At 41.9% G+C, this 22,163-nt stretch overlaps 2 protein-coding genes across 2 annotated transcripts; both read left to right on the top strand.

Moving 5' to 3' along the window:
• Positions 1-6,253: 6,253 nt before the first annotated feature.
• On the top strand, positions 6,254-7,189 carry LOC106802512 (olfactory receptor 4D1). Its single transcript, XM_014790629.2, has one exon. It carries the CDS (start codon positions 6,254-6,256, stop codon positions 7,187-7,189), a length of 936 nt encoding a protein of 311 aa, XP_014646115.2.
• Positions 7,190-13,103: 5,914 nt separating this feature from the next.
• Positions 13,104-18,152, top strand: LOC101405179 (olfactory receptor 4D1-like). The gene is made up of 2 exons (XM_014790621.2): positions 13,104-13,114; positions 17,228-18,152. The coding sequence occupies exons 1-2, from the start codon at positions 13,104-13,106 to the stop codon at positions 18,150-18,152; spliced, it is 936 nt and encodes a 311-aa protein (XP_014646107.2).
• The last annotated feature ends 4,011 nt before the right edge of the window (positions 18,153-22,163 follow it).

Here is a 22,163-nt window from a genome sequence, read left to right as displayed (position 1 = left end):
AAAGCACAAGCAACAAAAGAAAAAATAGATATATTAGACTTCATAAAAACAAACATCTTTTGGGCATCAAAGCACATAGCAAGAATGTGATAAGACAACCTACAGAACGGGAGAAAATATGTGTAAGTCACACATCTTATAAGGGTTTAATGTCCAGACTATAAAAAGAACCCTTATAACTCAACAACAAAAAAACAAACAACCCAATTAAAAAATGGGCAAAGGATATGAACAGACATTTTTCCAAAGAAGATATACAGATGGCCAACAGGCACATGAAAAGATGTTCAACATCACTAATTATTAGGGAAATGCAAATCAAAACTACAATGAAATATCACTTCATGCCCGTCAGGATGGCCATTATTAAAAAGACAAGAAATAACAAGTGTTGGAGAGAATGTGGAGAAAAGGGAACCCTCATACTCTGCTTGTGGGAATGTAAACTGGTGCAGCCACTATGGAAACAGTATGGAGATTCCTCAAAAAAATTAAGAGTGGAACTACCATATGATCCAGCTATTCCACTGCTGGATATTTATTCAAACAACACAAAAACACTAATTCATAAAGATAGTTGTACCTCTATGTTCACTGCAGCCTTATTCACAATAGCCAAGACTTGGAAACAACCTAAGTGCCCATCAATGGATGAATGGATAAAGAAGATGTGGTATATATATACAATGGAATACTACTCAGCCATAAAAAGAGACAAAATCTTGCCATTTGTGACAACATGGATGGACCTTGAGGGTATTATGCTAAGCAAAATAAGTTGGACACAGAAAGCCAAGTACCGTATGACTTCACTCATATGCGGAAGATAAAACAACAACAACAAACAAACATAGTCATAGAGAATAGATTGGTGGTTAGTAGAGGGGAAAGGGGGAGGGGGAGAGCTAAAGGAGTTAAAGGGCACAGGGGTAGGGTGACAGATGGTAATTAGACTTCAGGTAGTGAACATGATGTAGTCTACACAGAAATCAAAATATAATGATGTATACCTGAAATTCATATAATGTTATAAACCATTGTTACCTCAAAAAAATAATTTAAAAAACTGGACAAAAGATCTGAATAGACATTTCTCCAAAGAAGGTATACAAATGGCCTATAAACACATGAAAAGATGTTTAACATCATCTACCATTAAGGAAATACAAATCAAACCACAATGAGATACTTTACTCCCACGAAGATGATTGTAATAAAAAGGCAATAAGCGTTGGTGATGATGTGCAGAAATCATCACTGCTCATACACTGCTGGTAGGAATATAAAATGGCACAGCCACTGGAAAACAGACTGGTAGTTCCTTAAAAAGTTCAACATAGAGTTATCATATGACCCAATACTTTCACTCCCAGTATACACTCAAGATAATTGAAAACATATATCCACAAAAAATCTTGTGTACAAATGTTATAGCAGCATTATTCATAATAGCCAAAAAGTAGAAACAACCCAAATGTCCAAGAACTGATTAATAGATAAACAACAATGGTATATCCACACAATGGAATATTATTCAGTTATAAGAAGGAATGAAATACTGATACATGCTACAACATGGATGTTGAAAACATTATGCTAAGTGAAAGAAGCGAGACATAAAAGACTACATATTTTATGATTCCATTTACATGAAATGTCCAGAATAGAAAAATGCATAGGGACAAAAAGTAGATTAGTGGGGCTGGCCCCATGGCCTAGTGGTCAAGGTCGCTGCACTCTGCTTTGGCAGCCTGGGTTTGGTTCCGGGGCGTGGACCTACACCACTTGTGGGTGGCCATGCTGTGGCAGTGAACCACATACAAAACAGAGGAAGACTGGCACAGATGTTAGCTCAGGGTGAATCTTCCTTAGCCAAAAAAAAAAAAAAAAAAAAATCAAAAAGTAGATTAGTGGTTGCCAGGGACTAGGGAGAGAACAGAATGAGTAGTGACTGCTAAAGAAATGATGAAAATGTTCTGGAGTTAGGTAGTGGTGATGGTTACACAAGTTTGTGAATATACTAAAACCCACTGAACTGTGCACTTTAAAATGGTGAATTTTATGGTATGTGAATTATATCTGGAGGGTAAACTTAGCCGATTTACACTGAGAAGGTCACTCTGGCTTTAAGGAGAACAGATAAGAGGTTGGGGTGAGAGATACCTTAACAACTGTACCTGTGAAAAAAGCTTCAGAGTTTACTCTATAGAGGGCATGACCTGGACGGTGTCCTGGGACATAGCTCACTTTTGCAACCACAGTCGTGGTAGGAGAGGGTGGAGACCTTGCACTGCCCATGGTGCTGACCTCAGTGGATCTGGCTCTTGTAAACCTCCTTGGGAATTCATTTCCCTTAAGGGCTCTTATCCTTCTTTATCTTGGTCCTATGATCAGTGCCCTTGAAGTATTTGGCCCCCAGACGTTTCTCAATTATAATGTGCATCTGATGCAACAGCTGACATACCTTTTAATAACTCCCATTGCTCTTGCCCTCAGCAGCCTGAACCCAGCTTCATTTCACGAATTAAGCCTCAGTTTTTCCCTCAAGGAATGTCCCTTCCCTTAAGGCCAATCCTCCATGTGTTCTTGGTCTGAGAGAGGCCAGGAGAAGAATGGAGCTGCAGGAGAAGAGTGGCCTGGAAGATGAGAGGCTCTAAGTCCCCTTGGCCACTTTGGGCTGGAGGTGGGTGATGGCCTCAGTGTCCTTCCCATGGACAAGTTAGAACTGAGAAGGCTCCTGCCGAAGCCTTGTGAGAAAAGCATGGAGTGGAGTGAAGGTATGGGAGAGTCAGTCATTGGGCAAGAATGCCAGGGAATGGGATTTGGGGAACAGTGGATTCTATCTGGAACTAAGTCTTTTGTCTGTACTGGTGTATGTGTTGGGTGGAATTTAGGACAGAGGGTGGGAAGGAGGACAGAATACAGACGCAACTGGTTTCTCCCCCACCTCCCACACACATGCTACAGCTTCTTCCCACCCCTGGGAGAAAACAAACCAGGCCTGTCTCTCACACTTCCCACCTCCTAATGTTTCCCTTTCAATGCTCTTTTATTCCTCCACCTTCCTCCTTCTCCTGCCTGCTGCCTCTCCCACTCACTTCAGATTTTCATTCCTTCTTTATTGCTACACCTCCGTCTTATCCTCCCTTCTCTTAAATCTTGTGTTTAATGAAACCTGTTAATGCTCCTGAGATGACCACAGCCTAGATTCACCCCCACTTTTGGAACCACTTATTCCTCCTCCTCTTCTCTCTCTTAGTCCTGTGTGGACTGATTTCCTAAGAGCAAGACAGATGGGAGATAAGATTGAGTAACAACAGAAAGGGGTCTGGCATCCTTCCCTTACCTCATACATACATGCCCCTCCCTTACGTCTCTTTATTTTCTTTCCCATCTAGAATCCCTCTAAATCTATTTTCTATGCATGTAGGTGGAAGAATCATTTCCAAAGATTCTTATGAGTTTGTGGAAAGAATTCTGGCCATGCTAAGATGATGCTTCTAGGTTTGTAAATCTGGTGATGCTGGGAATTAGGATTCTTGGATTCCCTTCAAGGTCCCTTAAACTGAACTGCTTCATTCAGTGGCTACTCTGTCTCTTCTCACCTCTCACGGTGGTCTGGCCCCTCCTAGCACTCCATCTGCTATCAAGCAATCAAGCATTCTTTTGGGAACCATCTATGAGAAAGGCTATGTGTACACTAGGAATTGTATAGCACTGAACATGTCAGACTTGCATTGAAATTACAAACACACGTGAGGTGATAGAGCCATTCTTCTGGAAAAAATGCAATACATGGCAACGTATGGAAGAGATAATTACTCTTGGTAATTGAAGGAGGGGTGGAATTCGGATAGGTGAACAGTATGGGAAGGCAATCCAGGTAGGGCACTGGCCTGATGAAACACACTGAGGCCTGAGGAACTGAGGAGGAGATCAGTTTGTTTGAAGCTAAAGATTCTCAGAGGGGAGTGAGTAAGAAGAGCATAGTAGTTAGGAGTGCAGATTCTGGGGCTAATCAGACCTGGTTCAGCGTCCCAGCTCTGCTACTCATTCTCTGTGTGACCTGGGGCAAATTATTTAAACTCTTTAAGCCTCAGTTTACCTATCTGTGAAGTGTAGTAGATAATTAATTGTACTTACTATACTTTATAAGCATGAAAATAATATATGAGAATTAAACAGGATAATGCTTATAAAATGCTTAGCATAGTGCTTAGCACGTAGTAAACACTCAATAAATGTTTACTACTATGAGGATAACAATTACTGCTACTACTACAATAGATGTTTACTACTTCTCCTACTGCTAGTGGCAGATGGGTTTGGAAAGAAAGGTAGGAGCCAGTTTGTGTGGAAGCCCCTGAAAACCATCTGAAAACCCTGAATTCTTTCCCTGGACAATGAAGACCCATGGAAAATTTTTGAAAAAATTTTGAACTAGAGGGGGAAATGTCTTTTAGAAGGTTGACTTATGTATGATGTTGCACAGTGTGCATCTCTGACTGATAAAAGCGTATAAAAGTATATAGTAGTTGTAATATTAATAGGGAAAATGATAAGAGTAGAGATAATAAAGCTACGCTGTTGGCATCTTAGGAATCAATGATCAGGTGGGAGAGATGGGGTTGGGGATGAAGGGTTAGGGGTCAGGGGCTTTCTCAGAGAGGCCAAACCATGCCATTTAAGCTGCTGCCCACCCACTCTAAGCTCGACACCACATGGTAAAGCAAGGACACAAAGCCAGAGACTAAAATGTATTGCCCTCTGTTGGGGTTGCTCTGATAATGCCCCAGGAAGCATCTGCTCCACTCTTGCCTGTCTCACTGCTTCCTGGACGGCTAGAATAAGCCCATTTTAATCCTGTTTCATCATTTCCCACCAAAGAGCTTGCAGGGGTTCTCAGTTGCCCTATGCATGGTCCTATGCTGGGAGTCGTTGAAACCACAGAATAAACAGAGAGCATCTTCCCGGAACACCATTGTTACACAAATATTTGAGGATAAGTGTGAGTTTTACGTGAAATGAATATGGCAATATTTTGAGTATTATTATACTTCACACATAATTTTAGAGAAAATTCTGTTTTATATTTGTCTACAGAAGTTGACAGAAATTTTTTTACATATATTCATTCAATTCTCTTGTAAAAAGAAAATCAGTGCATTGCTGCTGCCCCTTCCACATATCAGGTGGAAATCAGGGAGGAGAGATCTTTCTACGTTTTATGACCTTCACAGGGCGGGTCCTCAGGGCAAATGTTCCTGCACCACTAGAGGAAACAGTTCTGAAAAAGCATAACCCAAGGGAATGGGTTTTAACACCAAGAACTCAATTTATTTTTCAAGTGAATGTCTTCCAAAACTTTCACTCACTGAACTAAAGAAACATGTTTCTTCCCTCTCCTATATTTTCTATAACACCTCGGTCTTATCAATCAAAGTTTTACAAGGCACAATGCTTAAATTTTAAAATGCCTCCCAAAGGTTGTCTAGAGATATGTGTATAATAGAAAATTCACATAAATTTTACAGTATAAAGCATGAGAGTTCAAGGAAATTTTGCATTTGTCCTGGGCTGCTTTGAGTTACTCCTGCAGATGGCTCCATGGCAACAAATGCCATTAGAGAAGTATTTACGTGGAAAAGTTTGAGAAGCACTAATTATCCCACTTCATGACAGCCAAGATCATCTGCTTGTTTTTCTTCACATTTGCCTCTGAATTTGTACATGACAGTTTCTTCTAATACACTCCTTTCTTCCTTCAGCAATGAACCATGTGCATCTCCTCAAATCTCTGCCATGAGGAGGCATCTATTTGTTTATCTAAAATCATAGTTTCTATATCCTCTCAAGATTTATGCACCTAGATAGATGATGTTTGTGGTCACAAGTGCTTGCTGACATGTTTATTGATTGATTCAACTATATTTGTGGAGCCTGTGGTTCACAAGGCACCGTGTTGGGCACAGTAGGTATGAATCAGACGTGAAATCCATGGAGAAGGACAGGGTGGGACAAAGAGGGAAAGATCCATAAATGCCTGTCATGCAACGAGGGTGTGGTTAGAGAGATAAGTCTGTGAGGGTCTTGAAAATGTATTTATTCTGATCAAGGCTCTCCTAAGCTCCATCTTAGAAAGGTACTCAGCAATGACTTTGATCAACTCCATCCTGAACCTCCAAAGGAGAATGATTGAATTTGCATAATTTTGTTTTGCATGATTTCTCTCTAGGTATGTGGGGAAGATCCCATGGAACCACAGAACATCACATGGGTCTCAGAGTTTGTCCTCTTAGGAATCTCACAGACCCAGGAGTTCCAGAAATTCCTATTTCTGGTGTTCCTATTTGTCTATGTCACCACTGTTGTGGGAAACCTCCTCATCATGGTCGCAGTGACTTTTGACTGCCGGCTCCACATGCCCATGTATTTTCTGCTCCGAAATCTGGCTGTCATAGACCTCTGCTATTCCACAGTCACTTCTCCAAAGATGCTGGTGGATTTCCTTCATGAGACCAAGACCATCTCCTACCAGGGCTGCATGGCCCAGATCTTCTTCTTCCACCTTTTGGGAGGTGGGACTGTCTTCTTTTTCTCAGTGATGGCCTATGACCGCTACATAGCCATCTCCCGGCCCCTCCACTACGTCACCATCATGAACACTCAGCTCTGTGTGGGGCTGGTGCTGGCTGCCTGGGGAGGGGGCTTTGTCCACTCCATTGTCCAGCTGGCTCTGATGCTCCCATTGCCTTTCTGTGGTCCCAACGTCCTGGATAACTTCTACTGTGATGTTCCACAGGTGCTGAGACTTGCCTGCACAGATACCTCCCTCCTGGAGTTCCTCATGATCTCCAACAGTGGGATGCTGGTCCTCATCTGGTTCCTCCTCCTTCTGATCTCTTACACTGCCATCCTGGTGATGCTGAGGTCCCACTCAGGGCAGGCGAGGAGGAAGGCAGCTTCCACCTGCACCGCCCACATCATCGTGGTGTCTATGATCTTCGTTCCCTGTATCTATATCTACTCCCAGCCCTTCACCCCATTGCCCATAGACAAGGCTGTGTCCATAAGCTACACAGTCATCACCCCCATGCTCAACCCCATGATCTACACCTTGAGGAACCGTGAGATGCAGGCAGCCGTGAAGAGATTAGGCAAGCACCTAGTGATCTGTAGTCGGGAGTGAACTTAAAATAGGTTAACTGTAAAAAACCAATCTTCTCTCTGAACTTTTGTTTCCCATGTGAAAAATGGAAGAAAGTCTTTATAGAGTGTGACAATTAGATTAAACTACTATTTCTGCAGACCTCCTCCTGTGTCAGGCACTGTATTAGGCACTTGTACACTTTTATCTCATTCTCATAAAACTGATAGTGGATATATTACTATTAGAATTAAACAGTTTTACAGATGAGAAACGTCAGAGAGAAGTGACTTGCTCAATGAGGAACAGCGAGTGAGTGGCAAAGGTTGGCCGGGAACCTGGTTCCTCTGACTCCAAGTTGAGAGGCAGCAGATATGGATGGGATTTGAACCTCAGGGTCTCAAACAACCACAAGGGGAAACAGTTTCATCTTAAGTCTGGAACAATCACATTCTTTTCTGCTCCCTGCCTTTCTGCCTCATTCCCCACTGTGGTACTTAGGAAGTGGTCCCACTTTTCACATTGTTGAAATGTTTCTCATAAGGAACATTTGTCCTCTGGATTTGTTCCTTCTCTACCAAATGCTCCTTGGATAATCTGCAACCTATCCTACTTTCTACCCAATACAATCCACATCGTTTGGATGAAATGGTTGGAGGAGGATGATGTATGGTTGGGGAACCAAGGCCAGAGAGGGCAGGGCCATGGCTATTATGGTTCCAGATTTGAGGTAGTGAGTTCAGTCCAAGGCTAGCACCTTGTGGGGTTTTGCCTTTCTCTTTGACTTCCCGCACTGGATTGAGAGCTCCTTGAGGGCAGGGGCCGTGCTTTATTCATCTTTAAATCTTCCCGGTACCTTGAATAGTATCTTACACAAGAGAGGCATTTCTACCTTTTCCTGTCCTCTATTCTTTCCCTGTGAATTTCAGAATCTACTTTTTATTTCTGCCTCTGTATCTTGTATTTATTTTCTCCATTTCCGGAGGTGTGCGTCACTTTGTAAAAGTCTTGGGCAATGTATCATGTTGATCCAAAGTGAAGAAGATAATGCAGAAGCTTTTTTGTTCCCTCTTCCCTCCCAGCAACTAACTCATCCAAGAAATAAAAGTTATAGGCTCTTCTTGGGTTCTCTCAAAACCATCATGCAACTCTGAATTTACCCTTTGTTCACATCTACCTCCTTGTCCCCATTTCACACATTTCTCCCGATTGACAGTGGACCTTTGTAGATGAGGGGAGAGAAATGGACTGAGTGTCATATTTAATCCATGTGGTCCCTCAGAAGCGTTTTCTTGGGGCCGGCCCGGTGGCGCAAGCAGTTGAGTGCGCGCGCTCCACTGCCGTGGCCCGGGGTTCGCTGGTTCGGATCCCGGGCGCACACCGACACACCGCTTGTCAAGCCATGCTGTGGCGGCGTCCCATGCAAAGTGGAGAAAGATGGGCATGGATGTTAGCCCAGGGCCAGTCTTCCTTAGCAAAAAAAAAAGAGAAGAAGAAGAAGAAGAAGAAGATTGGCAGATGTTAGCTCAGGGCCAATCTTCCTCAAAAGAAAAGAAGTGTTTTCTCCTTTCACATTAAAGTCCTTTAATTAACTGATGGTACTTTTCTCACCCTTCATTTGTCTCTTCTCCAGATGCAACATCTGAAGTCCTTCAATGGTTCCCATTGTGACAAGTTTCCTGATTCCACCATCCTGGCCATCTCTTCGGTGTTGACTCTCCTATGACAACATCCTCCTTAAAATGTGGTGCTCACCATATGACACACTGCTGCACTGGGGGTGTGAACTCTTTAGAAAACAATGATTATCCCCTTTGAAATACATATCCATAAGGATGCCTTTGGTTGCAATCAGCAGCATGACCAAATAACAGTGGTTTAAATAATGAGGAAATTATTATCTCACTTAAAAAGAAGACTAGAAGATAGGCAGTTCCAGAGTTGGTTGATTCAGCAGCTTAAACATTTTAGGGCTCTGGGTTGGCTGCTCTACAATTCCTTGCTTTTCCCCTCATGATGGCCATGTGGCTGCCAAACCGACAGTCACCATGTCTTTATATTCAAATAATTCAGCAAGAAGGAAGAGGAGAGGCATCCATGTGCTTTTTTCCCCCTCTTTTTACCAGGGGAGGAAAATTATCCTAGAAGCACTCCATCAGAATTCTCCTTGATTCCTTGGCCAGAACTTGGTCATTTGGTCAGCCTAGTCTATAAAGGAGAATGGCAAGGTGAATGTTTGGCTTTTTTAGCCAGAAAGAAGGGGGTTAGGAATGGCAACCTACAGTGTCTACATATAGGTATAAGCTCCTGGCAGCAGGAAGAGACATGATTGGCCTGAGTCTAAAATCTTCACAATGAGCAAAGTCTGTCATAGCCAGAGGTTATAAAATCAAATGCCTGGAGAAGCCGACAGATAACAGGGATAAGTTAAGTGGACCCTGTGAAGATTAAGGTGAAGTGGAGAGTGCATATCCATGCCAGAGGGAACATCCCACTCCTAGTGCTCTCCCCTACCCTACTGCAGAACTCCAACAGCTAAATCTTTCCAGAACAATCAGAAGGATTTTATTTAGAGATATTAAACAGCCCCAGATATACAGTCCAGGCCATCTTCCTGAACTAGCATTCAGGGATCTTCTGACAGTACAACCGACCTGATCATCCTAAAGAGAGGCCTACAACTCCTCCAGTCCCACTCATGCTTTCAATCAGGATTTTAGTCGTTTGATTTTTTTGGGGGGGAGGGGGGCGTGAGGGAGATTGGCCATGAGCCAACATCTGTTGCCAATCTTCCTCTTTTTGCTGAGGAAGATTGGCCCTGAGCTAACTTCTGTGCCTGTCATCTTCTATTTTGTATACGAGACGCTGCCACAGCATGGCTTGATGAGCAGTGCTTGGCCCATGCCCCGAATCCAAACCGGGGAACCCTGGGCCAGCGGACCACGTGAACTTAAGTCACCACACCAGCCCCATGTGGTTTGATTTTAAGTACTAATGTCTAACCAGAAATCACTAGACATGTGAAGAAAATGTCCAATATAGAAGATGGATACCAAAAGAAAAGATAAGACTGAAAAAAAGGAACTCCAAGAAAACAGACAGTTCAAGGAATGGAAGAAAACTTAAAAAAAAGTTTTTAAATTAAACTTTCAATTTGAGATAATTGTAAATTCACTCGAAGTTGTAAGAAACAATAAATAGAGATCTCATGAACCCTTCACCCAGTGTCTCCCAATGGTAACATCTTGCAAGACTGTATACAATGGTCACAGCCAGGATATTAGCATTGATATAGTTAAGACACAGCACAGGAAACTGTTTTTTAAAAACCCTACAATTAATATCCACAAAAAGATAAGAGAGGTTATTGCTTTCATGAAACAAGAATAGGATGCCATTTTAGAAAGGTACAATCACAGATTGAGAAAAATTCCTGGAAATTGAAAGTATGGTTTGTGCCATACAGCATTTTCCCAAGATGGCCACAGCAGTAGCTTCCATTCCACGTGCTCCTCCTCACAATATGACCTGGACATTCATCCCATTGAGAGGTGGGATCTTTATTTCCTCCCTTTGAGCCTAGAAGAGCTTGTGACCACGGTGGAAGTGGCACCTGTGACCTCTGAGATTACGTCATGGAAGGCAATACAGACTCTAACGAGTTTTCTTCAGAATGCCCACTCTTGGAAACCAGCTACCATGCTGTGAGAAAGCCCAAGCAGCCATGTGGAGAGACCTGGCTTTCTATTAATATCCTTTCTATTAATATCTTGGTTTACTGCAGTTTGTCCCCAGCTAGATTTTTCAAGAAAGATTCATGAGAACTATATTTTCTGAGTTAAATATTTGAAAGTGTTTGTCTGTTGCCTGTATATATAAATGAGAATTTGACTGGGCAAACATTCTTGGGTGATACTTTATTTTCTTTGCTCTTTGTAGATGTTCCTCTGTTTTCTAGAGTTGTTGAGAAGTTTGAAGCCAGCCTGCTTTTTCTCCCTATAGATGACTTCATCTTTTTTTCATGGAAGCCTATAGGATTCTTTCTTTGTCATTGGAGTTCTCTAACTTTACTCAGTTATATCTTAGCATTCACTGATGTTTATCAATTTTTCCTGGCACACAATGTGCCCTTTCAATCTACTTGATTCCATTTATAAATAACTGGAAGTCATTTATTGGTTTAATTTTTTTTAAAGTTGTCTTGAGTCCTTTTTTTTAATTTATGAAAATTTTACATTTATACTATCCAGACTATCAATTCTAAAAGTCGTAGGAACACAGGAATGTTGATGATAATCTATAACGTTGACCCAGAAGGAAGAAATGTGAGAAAATTTCCCCAGATTTATCTTACAAATGATCATTCCACAGCACGAGGTATTCGATTCTTAACTGAATTTCTTGAGAAATACTCCATTTAAATGAATACAGCTATATCCATGAGAATTTATACCCTGAAGAAATCTTTTGCAGAAACTCTGCTGTTTCTATTACATAAACTTGACTCTAATCTAAATTTATTAACCCTAAATGAGTTGGTGCAATGTCTTCCACTATAAAGAATTTAAAGATAAATCAAAAATAAGTTGTTCATAAATGACTTAAATTAAAAATGTTCCTCATGGGGCTGGCCCGGTGGCATAGTGGTTAAGTTCATGTGCTCCACATCGGTGGCCTGGCGTTTGCAGGTTCAGATCCCAGGCATGGACATACACACCGCTTATCAAGCCATGCTGTGGCAGGCGTCCCACAGACAAAGTAGAGGCAGATGGGCACAGATGTTAGCCCAGGGCCAATCCTCCTCAGCAAATAGAGGAGGATTGGTAACAGATGTTAGCTCAGGGCTAATCTTCCTCACAATAATAAAATAAAATAAAAAATAAAAATGTTACTCAAGTTCTGATGCTGTCTTCAATTGTATAGTGTGACGATAATAGACTTTGAAGCCGTGGCATTCAAATCCTGGCTCTAACTCATATTATTGTATTCCTTTTGGACGTCATTGAACCTCTACGTCTTTAGCTGTAAAGCTTACATAATTCCTTAGAGTGTTGTGTGGATCAATGAGTAAATGTGAACCATCCAGCACAGTACTTGGCATATAGTAGGTGTTCAATTAGTGTTAGTTCTTTCACACATTTCCATTTACCATTATTTTTTGACTTCCCATCAATACTTTTACATTAAGTCAAGATAGTTAGACATCTGGTTTCTTAGGATCTGAACAACCAAGTCAAGTAATGCTCTTTAATCATTTTGGGATTATATAGGATTAGCTAAAACAGCTCTCTTATAAGTGGTTAAGAGAAGGCTTAAATCATTTCAGTGACAGATTTATTTTGATCCAGAGAATACGTCTCTTCTCAGCCTTAATAATCCCTAGATCTTGCTGTTTCAGTTGTATTTATAATCAAGCTCAGGGATGATTTAAGTTTAAGGAGGAAAAGACCTCAATCAACTTTGCCTGAGATGTTTACTTCACATATGATCCATAAAAAGTGGTGTATTACTCAGGGTTCCACCAGAGAAACAGGACCAATAGGATATGGATATATATATTAAGAGATATATTGCAAGGAATTGGCTCATGTGACTGTGAAACTGGCTAAAAAAGCATGAAATCTGTAGGGTGGCCATAAGGAAGGGCAGTCTATAACTCTTAGGCATGAAGCTGCAGATTAGAATTTCACCTTCTTCAAGGGAACCTCAGTTCTGATCCTAAGGCCTTTTAACTTATTGACTCAGGCACATCCAGATTATCTGGGATAATCTCCTTTACTTAAAATCAACTGATTATGGACATCAATCACATCTACAAAATACCTTCACAGCAACACCTAGATTAATGTTTGATTGAATAACTGGGAACTATAGACTAGCCAAGTTGACACAGAAAACTGACCATCACAAGGGGAGAATTATTAATTATCAATGATGCTGGGCTCTCTCATTAAGAATGCAAATGAAGTTCCTTCTATATGAATCCTGCATCCATTAAACAGTTTGAAGTTGTAACAATAGTTAAGTCTGAGAAATAGTTATTCTCTTAAATATGTGATATATAGGGAAATAATTTTCTTAGCTCAGTTTCCATGAGTGAGTCTTTAGCATAATCACTCCATTCCTGCCATTGGGGTCTTCAGAAATCATTACGTTGGCTAGTGGATGCACTGAACAGATGAGGTTGGGTGGACATTTTACAGACCCACATGTGCCTTGACATGGGACATCTATAAACCGGAACATGTCAGGTTTCCCTTATTGAAAGCTGAATCAGAATCAGAGCTCAGAATCACCCACGTGATAGTCAGTGAGATCGAAAAGTCCTGTACTCTTCCCCAGAATCAATCCAGGCTACTTTTCCAAGTGACTCAATTTTAAAAAGGGATAAAGCTCTAAATAAGAATGAGTGTTTTAAAAAAAATCTACATCTCTTTTATGTGGAAGAGCTTCACAATTAGTCTTATCTGCCAGAGGCAGATCCTTCATTTTGCCATGTGTAGACATTTGCAGTGAAAGAATTCAGACCAACCTGGAAATCCTATGTAGATCAGAAAGCTCTTTCTCAAACAGTTTTTACAGCACATCAAGGTTACATGCAAGTTAATTCCACTTTTGACCAATTCCTCATAATGAGAAAATATATGGGTTTCCTATACCAATCCTTGTATTACAGGTAATAATAACTCACATATAAAGAGTTGTAGAGATGACATGACTGGACTTGGATATGGGTGGTGAATCAACATTGGGGTCAGGTTGGCAACATAAAGGAAAATGTTTACAGGGTAATAAATTTCCACCGTAGTATACAAACATTTCCCATGTCTGACTGTCCCTAAGTAAAGACCAGTTAGGTTTAAAAGTAGAATGAAAAGAAGGAGATGATGGAGAAGGAAGAGAAGAAGAAAAAAATCAAACCAGTTATCTTGATTCAGAGACAGAGAGGAAGAGAGAGAGAGAGAGAACAGTTTGTTGTGCTGAGGAACAAGTCAGTGGTTCTTAATGTGTGGTCCCAGGAACAGGAGCATCAGCATCATCTGAGAACTTCTTACAAATGCAAGTTCTTGGCCTTCCCATTGACCAACTGAGTGAGAAGGTCTGGGGCTGGGGCGCACTAATCTGCCTTTAACAATCTCTCCAGGTGACTCTTTAAAGCGGAAGAATCACTGGTCTAAGAAATGGGTTCTAGTTCATCTCCAGACAGTCTGTTTCTTTTAAGGAGAATCTTGTCCTTTTGGATCTTGGGCTGAGAGTCCTACGTTCTACAAATCTTTAAAATTTCCATTATCCTTGGTACTTTTGGCCCCCAAGGAAGACTTCTCAAAGTATATGTGTTTTTGAGACATTTAGAAACTTTTTAACAACTCCCATTGCTCCCTTGTCCCCAGTGGTAATCAGCCCAGCTCTGCGTCCTGAGCCCAGTCCAATAGTTTCTCCCTGAAGAGATCCCCTCTTCCCCTCGAGTCACACCCATTGCAGTGTACCTGAGGTATCGCAGTAGCTGGAAAACTGAAGCTGGAGGAAAAGGATCGCCAAGAACATGTAAGACCTGAAGCCTCTCTCCCGTTCCGGGCTGAAGGAAGGTGAGAGACCCGGGTTTCCTCACCTGTAGATGAGCTGCAAGAGGGATCCAGAAACACTTGCTGGAGGGTGGGGAGAATAAACAAGTGACACAGACTTGAAGGTAGTAAGTCTAAATGTGAGGAGAGCCCCAGAAAGCAATGCAGGGGAAATGGGGAAATGGGAAAACAGACATCTCAGGTTGCACGTGAGAACCCAGCCTCTTAACAACCAAGTGGAGAATTGACCCTATGATTTAGGGATAGGATGCTGAGAGCAAAGGATAAGGAAACACACCACCAATTCTCCATATAGTTACATAAAACAAGATCACATAATTACCTACTAATAGAGTAAGCTATGAAAGTTTTTTTTGAGCAGCTGCTAAATCAGAGTTGCTGTTATAGGTGCTGGGGTTCCTAAGTTATTGAATTTTCAATCTAGTGAAGAAGAACAACAGAAAAAATGATAAGTGCTACAAGAGAGGCATTTATAAAATGTTACTGGAACCCAGAGAAATGGGGTATTGATTCTGCCTGGGAGAAATAAGGGAAGGAGTCACAGACAAGGTGATGTCTGAGTACTTCTAGGTTGAGAAGGTAGTGGAAGGTATTTCAGGAAACAGAATTCATTACCAAAGCCACAGAAATAACCAAGCATATGGCATATGTGAGAAGCTACGAATTCCTTGAAGAGCAATCAGCTCCTGGGTGACAGGGATACTGATTAGAATGGTAGATGGAGGCTACATTTTATAGTTTTGTGTGACGTGCCGAAAGGGAGTTGCATGCACATACGTGAGTGTGTTTTTCTACCCTGAATTGATCTACAAAGAATACTAGGTGGCTTCTAAGAGTTTGAGTTTTAAGCTGCCATTAGAGGATTATAATGAGGGAGAAACATGATCAGCTCTGAGTTTAGAAAGGTCTCCTTGACAGCTATGTAGAAGATGGACTGGGGTGGAAGCACATGGAAGCAGAAGGATGAGATTTAAATGACCTCTAATAGATAGTAGATTGTAGTGAGAAAGGATGGGAGATTGAGACAAGGCAGGGGGAGTGGGGAAGCCCCTTACCTCCTAACCCCGTGCGCCTCTCTCTCTCACCCTCCATCTCCTTCTCTTCTTTGGTCCCATTCCCTCCCCGGCCCCACCACCCTTCCATTCCCCTTCCTTCACTCGCTCTATTCCTTCATCTCCCTTCCTCTTAATCTCCCTTCTTTATTCCCTTGTCTATTTCATTTGTCTGGTTTCGACATCTTTCTTTGTCTTCCACCACTGTATTCAGTAACATCTTCTAAAATTCTTGTTCCTTTCAGAAGAGCTCTCCAAGTCCCCTTCATACAATATTTAACATCCATTTCTTTGTCCAGAGAATGTCTCTCTCTCTTCTCTCTTGTCTTCAGCATACACACGGTGTATGTCCTGTCTTCACTCAGGAAGGGGCCACCTACATTGGTGGGGTGCGGGGTGCGGGGGCATGCACCCTATACTTATTCACTCACCAGCAGTCAACGCCACATGCTTTTTGAGTATTGACTGTCAGCAAGGATGGGCACAATGGAGCACAAATAAATTATAAGATCCATATCTATCCATCTTGGAGCTTACAGTTGAATTATGGAGGAAACATAGACACTTGAAAGGTGCATTAACATTATGGTGTGTGAAATTTCACAGGAAAAATGACTGGTAGAAAAATTTACTAGAGCCTGGAAGAAGGGAGAATGTCTTTGGAGCAGGAGACCTCACAGAGGAGAGTGATTAGCATTTATTTCCAGGCACTGTCCCAGGGATTTTATGTGTAATTTTACTTAATCCCCTAGACAGTTCCATCAAGAAAACATTTTTATTCCCACCTTACAGATGTGGAAACTGAGACTCAGAGAGATTAAGTAACTTACTCAAGGGAAATCTCGAAGAAATAGAAGCCCTGAAATTTGTCTAGAGGTTTGTTGGATTTCAAGTGTCTTCCCACCAGTATATTACACTGAATCTTTGAAAAGCAGATTGCATATGTTCTAAATGGCTTTAAGATATCTCATGAATGTATATTCCAGCAGCAACTTGTAAACTCTCCATAGGCAAGGCCATTTATTCAGCCCCTGGTGATATGGTCTGCATTTAAGAATGCCCACGAGGGGCCGACTGGTGGCGCAAGCAGTTAAGTGTGCGTGCTCTGCTGCGGCGGCCCGTGGTTCGCCGGTTGGGATCCCAGGCGTGCACCGACGTTACCGCTTGGCAAGCAATGCTGTGGGGCCACCCCATATAAAGTGGAGGAAGATGGGCACGGATGTTAGCCCAGGGCCAGTCTTCCTCAGCAAAAAAAGAGGAGGATTGGCAGATGTTAGCTCAGGGCCAATCTTCCTTACACACACACACAAAAAGAATGCCCATGATATGGACCTGGACAACTTGGTTCTGAGCTCCAGAAAACCTAAAGGGCAGGTAGTGACTTCATGCATCTATATACGTGGTTTGTTTTCTTTAGGTGTATGGAGAAGACACCATGGAAGCAGGGACCTCACGTGGGTATCAGAATTTGTCTTCCTGGGGCTCGCACAGACTCGGGAGCTCCAGCTTCTCCTGTTTCTGGTGTTCTTGTTTGTCTACACCACCACTGTTGTGGGAAACCTCCTCATCATGGTCACGGTGACCTCTGATTCCCGGCTCCACACGCCCATGTATTTTCTGCTCCAGAATATGGCTGTCTTTGATCTCTCTTTCTCCTCCGTCACTGCCCCAAAGATGCTGGTGGACTTCCTCTCTGAGAAGAAGAGAATTTCCTTCCAGAGCTGCATGGCCCAGATCTTCTTCTTCCACTTCTTGGGCGGTGGGACTCTCCTCTTTCTCTCAGTGATGGCCTATGACCGCTACATAGCCATCTCCCGGCCCCTCCACTACGTCACCATCATGAACACTCAGCTCTGTGTGGGGCTGGTGCTGGCTGCCTGGGGAGGGGGCTTTGTCCACTCCATTGTCCAGCTGGCTATGATGCTCCCATTGCCTTTCTGTGGTCCCAACGTCCTGGATAACTTCTACTGTGATGTTCCACAGGTGCTGAGACTTGCCTGCACTGACACCTCCCTCCTAGAGTTCCTCATGATCTCCAACAGTGGGATGCTGGTCCTCATCTGGTTCCTCCTCCTTCTGATCTCTTACACTGTCATCCTGGTGATGCTGAGGTCCCACTCAGGGCAGGCGAGGAGGAAGGCAGCTTCCACCTGCACCGCCCACATCATCGTGGTGTCTATGATCTTCGTTCCCTGTATCTATATCTACTTCAGGCCCTTCACCCCCTTCCCCATGGACAAGACTGTGTCCATCAGCCAGACGGTCGTCACCCCCATGCTCAACCCCATGATCTACACCCTGAGGAACCAGGAGATGCAGGCAGCTGTGAAGAGATTAAGCAAGTGCCTAGTGATCTGTAGTCGGGAGTGAATATAAAATAGGTTGACTGTAAATGACCAATCTTCTCTCTGCACTTTTGTTTTCCCATGTGAAAAATGGAAGAAAGTCTTTATAGAGTGTGACAATTGAGATTAAACTAATATTTCTGCAGACCTCCTCCTGTGTCAGGCACTGTATTAGGCACTTGCACACTTTTATCTCATTCTCATAAAACTGATAGTGGATATATTACTATTAGAATTAAACAGTTTTACAGATGAGAAACATCAGAGAGAAGTGACTTGCTCAATGAGGAACAGCGAGTGAGTGGCAGAGGTTGGCCGGGAACCTGGTTCCTCTGACTCCAAGTTGAGAGGCAGCAGATATGGATGGGATTTGAACCTCAGGGTCTCAAACAACCACAAGGGGAAACCTAGAGAGTTTCTCATGTGTGGATGAAGTTCTGTGCTGAATGGTGAGCAGTTTCATCTTAACTCTGGAACAATCACATGTTTTTCTGCTCCCTGCCTTTCTGCCTCATTCCCCACTGTGGTATTTAGGAAGTGTCCTGCTTTTAACATTGTTGAAATGTTTCTCATAAGGAACATTTGTCCTCTGGATTTGTTCCTTCTCTGCCAAATGCTCCTTGGATAATCTGCAAACTCTCCTTCTTTCTACCCAATACAATCCACCTCGTTTAGATGAAATGGTTGGAGGAGGATGATGTATGGTTGGGGACCAAGGCCAGAGAGGGCAGGGCCATGGCTATTACGGTTCCAGATTTGAGGTAGTGAGTTCAGTCCAAGGCTAGCACCCTGTGGGCTTTCGCCTTTCTCTTTGACTTCCCGCACTGGATTGAGAGCTCCTTGAGGGCCAGGGCCATGCTTTATTCATCTTTAAATCTTCCCAGCTGCTTGAACAGTATCCTACACAGGGAGGCATTTCTACTTTTTCCTGCCCTCTGTTCTTTCCCTGTGAATTTCAGAATCTACTTTTTATTTCTGCCTCTGTATCTTACATTTATTTTCTCCAGTTTGTAAAAGTCTCAGGCAATGTATATTGCTGATCCAAAGGGAAGAAGATGATGAAGAAGCCTTTTTGTTCCCTCTTCCGTCCCAGCAACTATCCCATGCAAGAAATAAAAGTTATAGGCTCTTCTTGGGTTCTCTCAAAGCCATCATCAAGCCATCGTGAGCTTACCTCTTCTCCACATCTCCTCCTTGTTGCCATTTCACACATTTCTCTATTGACAGTGGACCTGTGGAGATGAGGGGAGAGATGTGGACTGAGTATTATATTTGATCCATGTGGTCACTCAGAAGCATTTTCTCTTTCACACTCAAGGTCTTTAATTAACTGATGATAGTTTTCTCATCCTTCATTTGTGTCTTCTCCAGATGCAACATCGGCATCCTTCAGTATTCCCATTGTGACAAGTTTCCTGATTCCACCATCCTGGCCATCTCTTCGGTGTTGACTCTCCTATGACAACATCCTCCTTCAAATGTGGTACTCACTATATGACACACTGCTGCACTGGGGGTGTGAACTCATTAGTAAACAGTGATTACCCCCTTTGAAACACAAATCCATAAGGATGCCTTTGGTTGCAATCAGCAGCATGACCAAATAACAGTGGTTTAAATAATGAGGAAATTATTGTCTCACTTAAAAAGAAGACTAGAAGATAGGCAGTTCCAAAGTTGGTTGATTCAGCAGCTTAAACATTTTAGGGCTCTGGGTTGGCTGCTCTACAATTCCTTGCTTTTCCCCTCATGATGGCCATGTGGTTGCCGAACCGACACTCACCATGCCTTTATATTCAAATAATTCAGCAAGAAGGAAGAGGAGAGGCATCCATGTGCTTTTTATTCCCTCTTTTTACCAGGGGAGGAAAATTATCCTAGAAGCACTCCATCAGAATTCTCCTTGATTCCTTGGCCAGAACTTGGTCATTTGGTCAGCCTAGTCTATAAAGGAGAATGGAAAGGTGAATGCCTGGCTTTTTTAGCTGTAAACAAGGGGTTTGGGAATGGCAATCAACAGTGTCTACATATAGGTATAAGCTCCTGGCAGCAGGAAGAGACATGATTGGCCTGAGTCTAAAATCCTGACAATGAGCAAAGTCTGTTATGGACAAAGGTTATAAAATCAGATGCCTAGAGAAGCCAACGGACAACAGGAACAAGTTAAGTGGGCCCTGTGAAGACTAAGGTGAAGTGGAGAGTGCATATCCAGGCCAGAAGGGACATCCCACTCCTCATGCTCTCCCCCACCCTACTGCAGAACTCCAATATCTAAGTCCTTCTAGAACCATCAGAAGGATTTTATTTAGACATACTAAACAGCTCCAGATATGCAGTCCAGGCCATCTTCCCGAACTGACATTCAGGGATCTTCTGACAATACAACCTACCTGATCATCCTAAAGAGAGGCCTACAACTTCTCCAGCCCTGCTCGTGCTTCCAATCAGCATTTTAGTGGTTTGATTTTAAACACTAATGTCTATCCAGAGATTATAAAACATGTGAAGAAGATTTCTAATACAGCAGGCAGACAAAAGAACAAAACAAAATTAAAAACTGAAAAATGGCAATTCTAAGAAAACAGAGATTATTCAAGGAATAAAAGAAAACTTTTAAAATTGTTTTTAAATTAAACTTTTTATTTTGAGGTAATTATAGAGTCACTCGAAGAAATAATAAACATAGATCTCATGTGCCCTTTACCCAGTTCTCCCAATTGTAACATTTTGTAAAACTATGTACAATGGTCATAACCAGAATATTAGCATTGATACAATCAAGACATAGAACAGGAAACTTTTAAAAAAAACCCTATAATTAACATCCACAAAGAGATAAGAGAGGTTACTGCTTTCATGAAACAAGAATAGGATGCCATTTTAGAAAGGTACCATCAGATACTGAGAAAAATTCCTGGAAATTGAAAGTATGGTTTGTGGCATACAGCATTTTCCCAAGATGGCCACAGCAGTAGCTTCCATTCCACGTGCTCCTCCTCACAATATGACCTTGACATTCTTCCCATAGAGAGGCAGGATGTTTGTTTTCTTTCCTTGAGTCGGGAAGGGCTTGTAACCATGGTGGAAGTGGCACCTGTGACCTCTGAGGGTAAGTCATAGAAGGCAATACAGACTCTAACGAGTTCTCTTTGGAATGCCCCCTCTTGGAAACTAGCTACCATGCTGTGAGAAAGCCCAGGCAGCCAGGTGAGAGGCCATTTGCGTTTCCATTAATATCTTGGTTGACTGGAGTTTGTTCCAAGGAAGGTTTTCAAGAAAGATTCATGAGAACTATATTTTCTGAGTTAAATATTGGAAAATATTTGTCCATTGCCTGTACATATAAATGGCTATTTGACTGGGCAAACATCTTTGAATCATACTTTATTTTCTTTGGTCTTTGTAGATGTTCCTCTGTTTTCTAGGGCTGTTGAGAAGTTTGAAGCCCGCCTGATTTTTCTCCCTATAGATGACATCATCTCTTTTCCATGGAAGCCTATAGGATTCCTTTTTTTTTTTATATCTTTGGGGTTCTGTAACTTTACTCAGTTATGTCTTAGCATTCAGTGATGTTTATCAATTTCCTGGCACACAATGTGCCCTTTGAATCTAATGATTCCATTTATAAATGACTTGAAGTCATTTAGTGGCTCAATTTTTAAAAAGTTGTCTTGAGTCTTTTTTTTTAAATTATGAAAATTTTACTGTATATGATCTAGAATATCAAGTCTAAGGGTGGTATGAAGCACAGAAATGCTAATAATAATCTATAATATTGACCCCAAAAGAAGAAATGTGAGAAAATTTCCTCAGATTTATCTTACAAACAGTCATTCTACAGTACAAGGTTTTCGATTCTTAACTGAATTTCTTGAGAACTACCCCATTTAAATGAATACAGCTATGTCCATGAGGATTTATACCTTGAAGACATCCCTTGCAGAAGCTCTGCTGTTTATATGACATAAATTCAACTCAAATCTAAATTTATTAACACTAAATGAGTTGGTACAATGTCTTCCACTATAAAGAATTT

The sequence above is a fragment of the Ceratotherium simum genome, chromosome 16 (genome assembly GCF_057802395.1).
Source record: "Ceratotherium simum simum isolate JZ-2026a chromosome 16, ASM5780239v1, whole genome shotgun sequence".
Lineage (NCBI taxonomy): Eukaryota > Metazoa > Chordata > Mammalia > Perissodactyla > Rhinocerotidae > Ceratotherium > Ceratotherium simum.
This window is presented reverse-complemented; position numbering and strand designations above follow the sequence as displayed.

Excerpts from the sequence above, each read along its gene's own strand:
- LOC106802512 (XM_014790629.2), top strand. The coding sequence starts at position 6,254 with ATGGAACCACAGAACATCACATGGGTCTCAGAGTTTGTCCTCTTAGGA.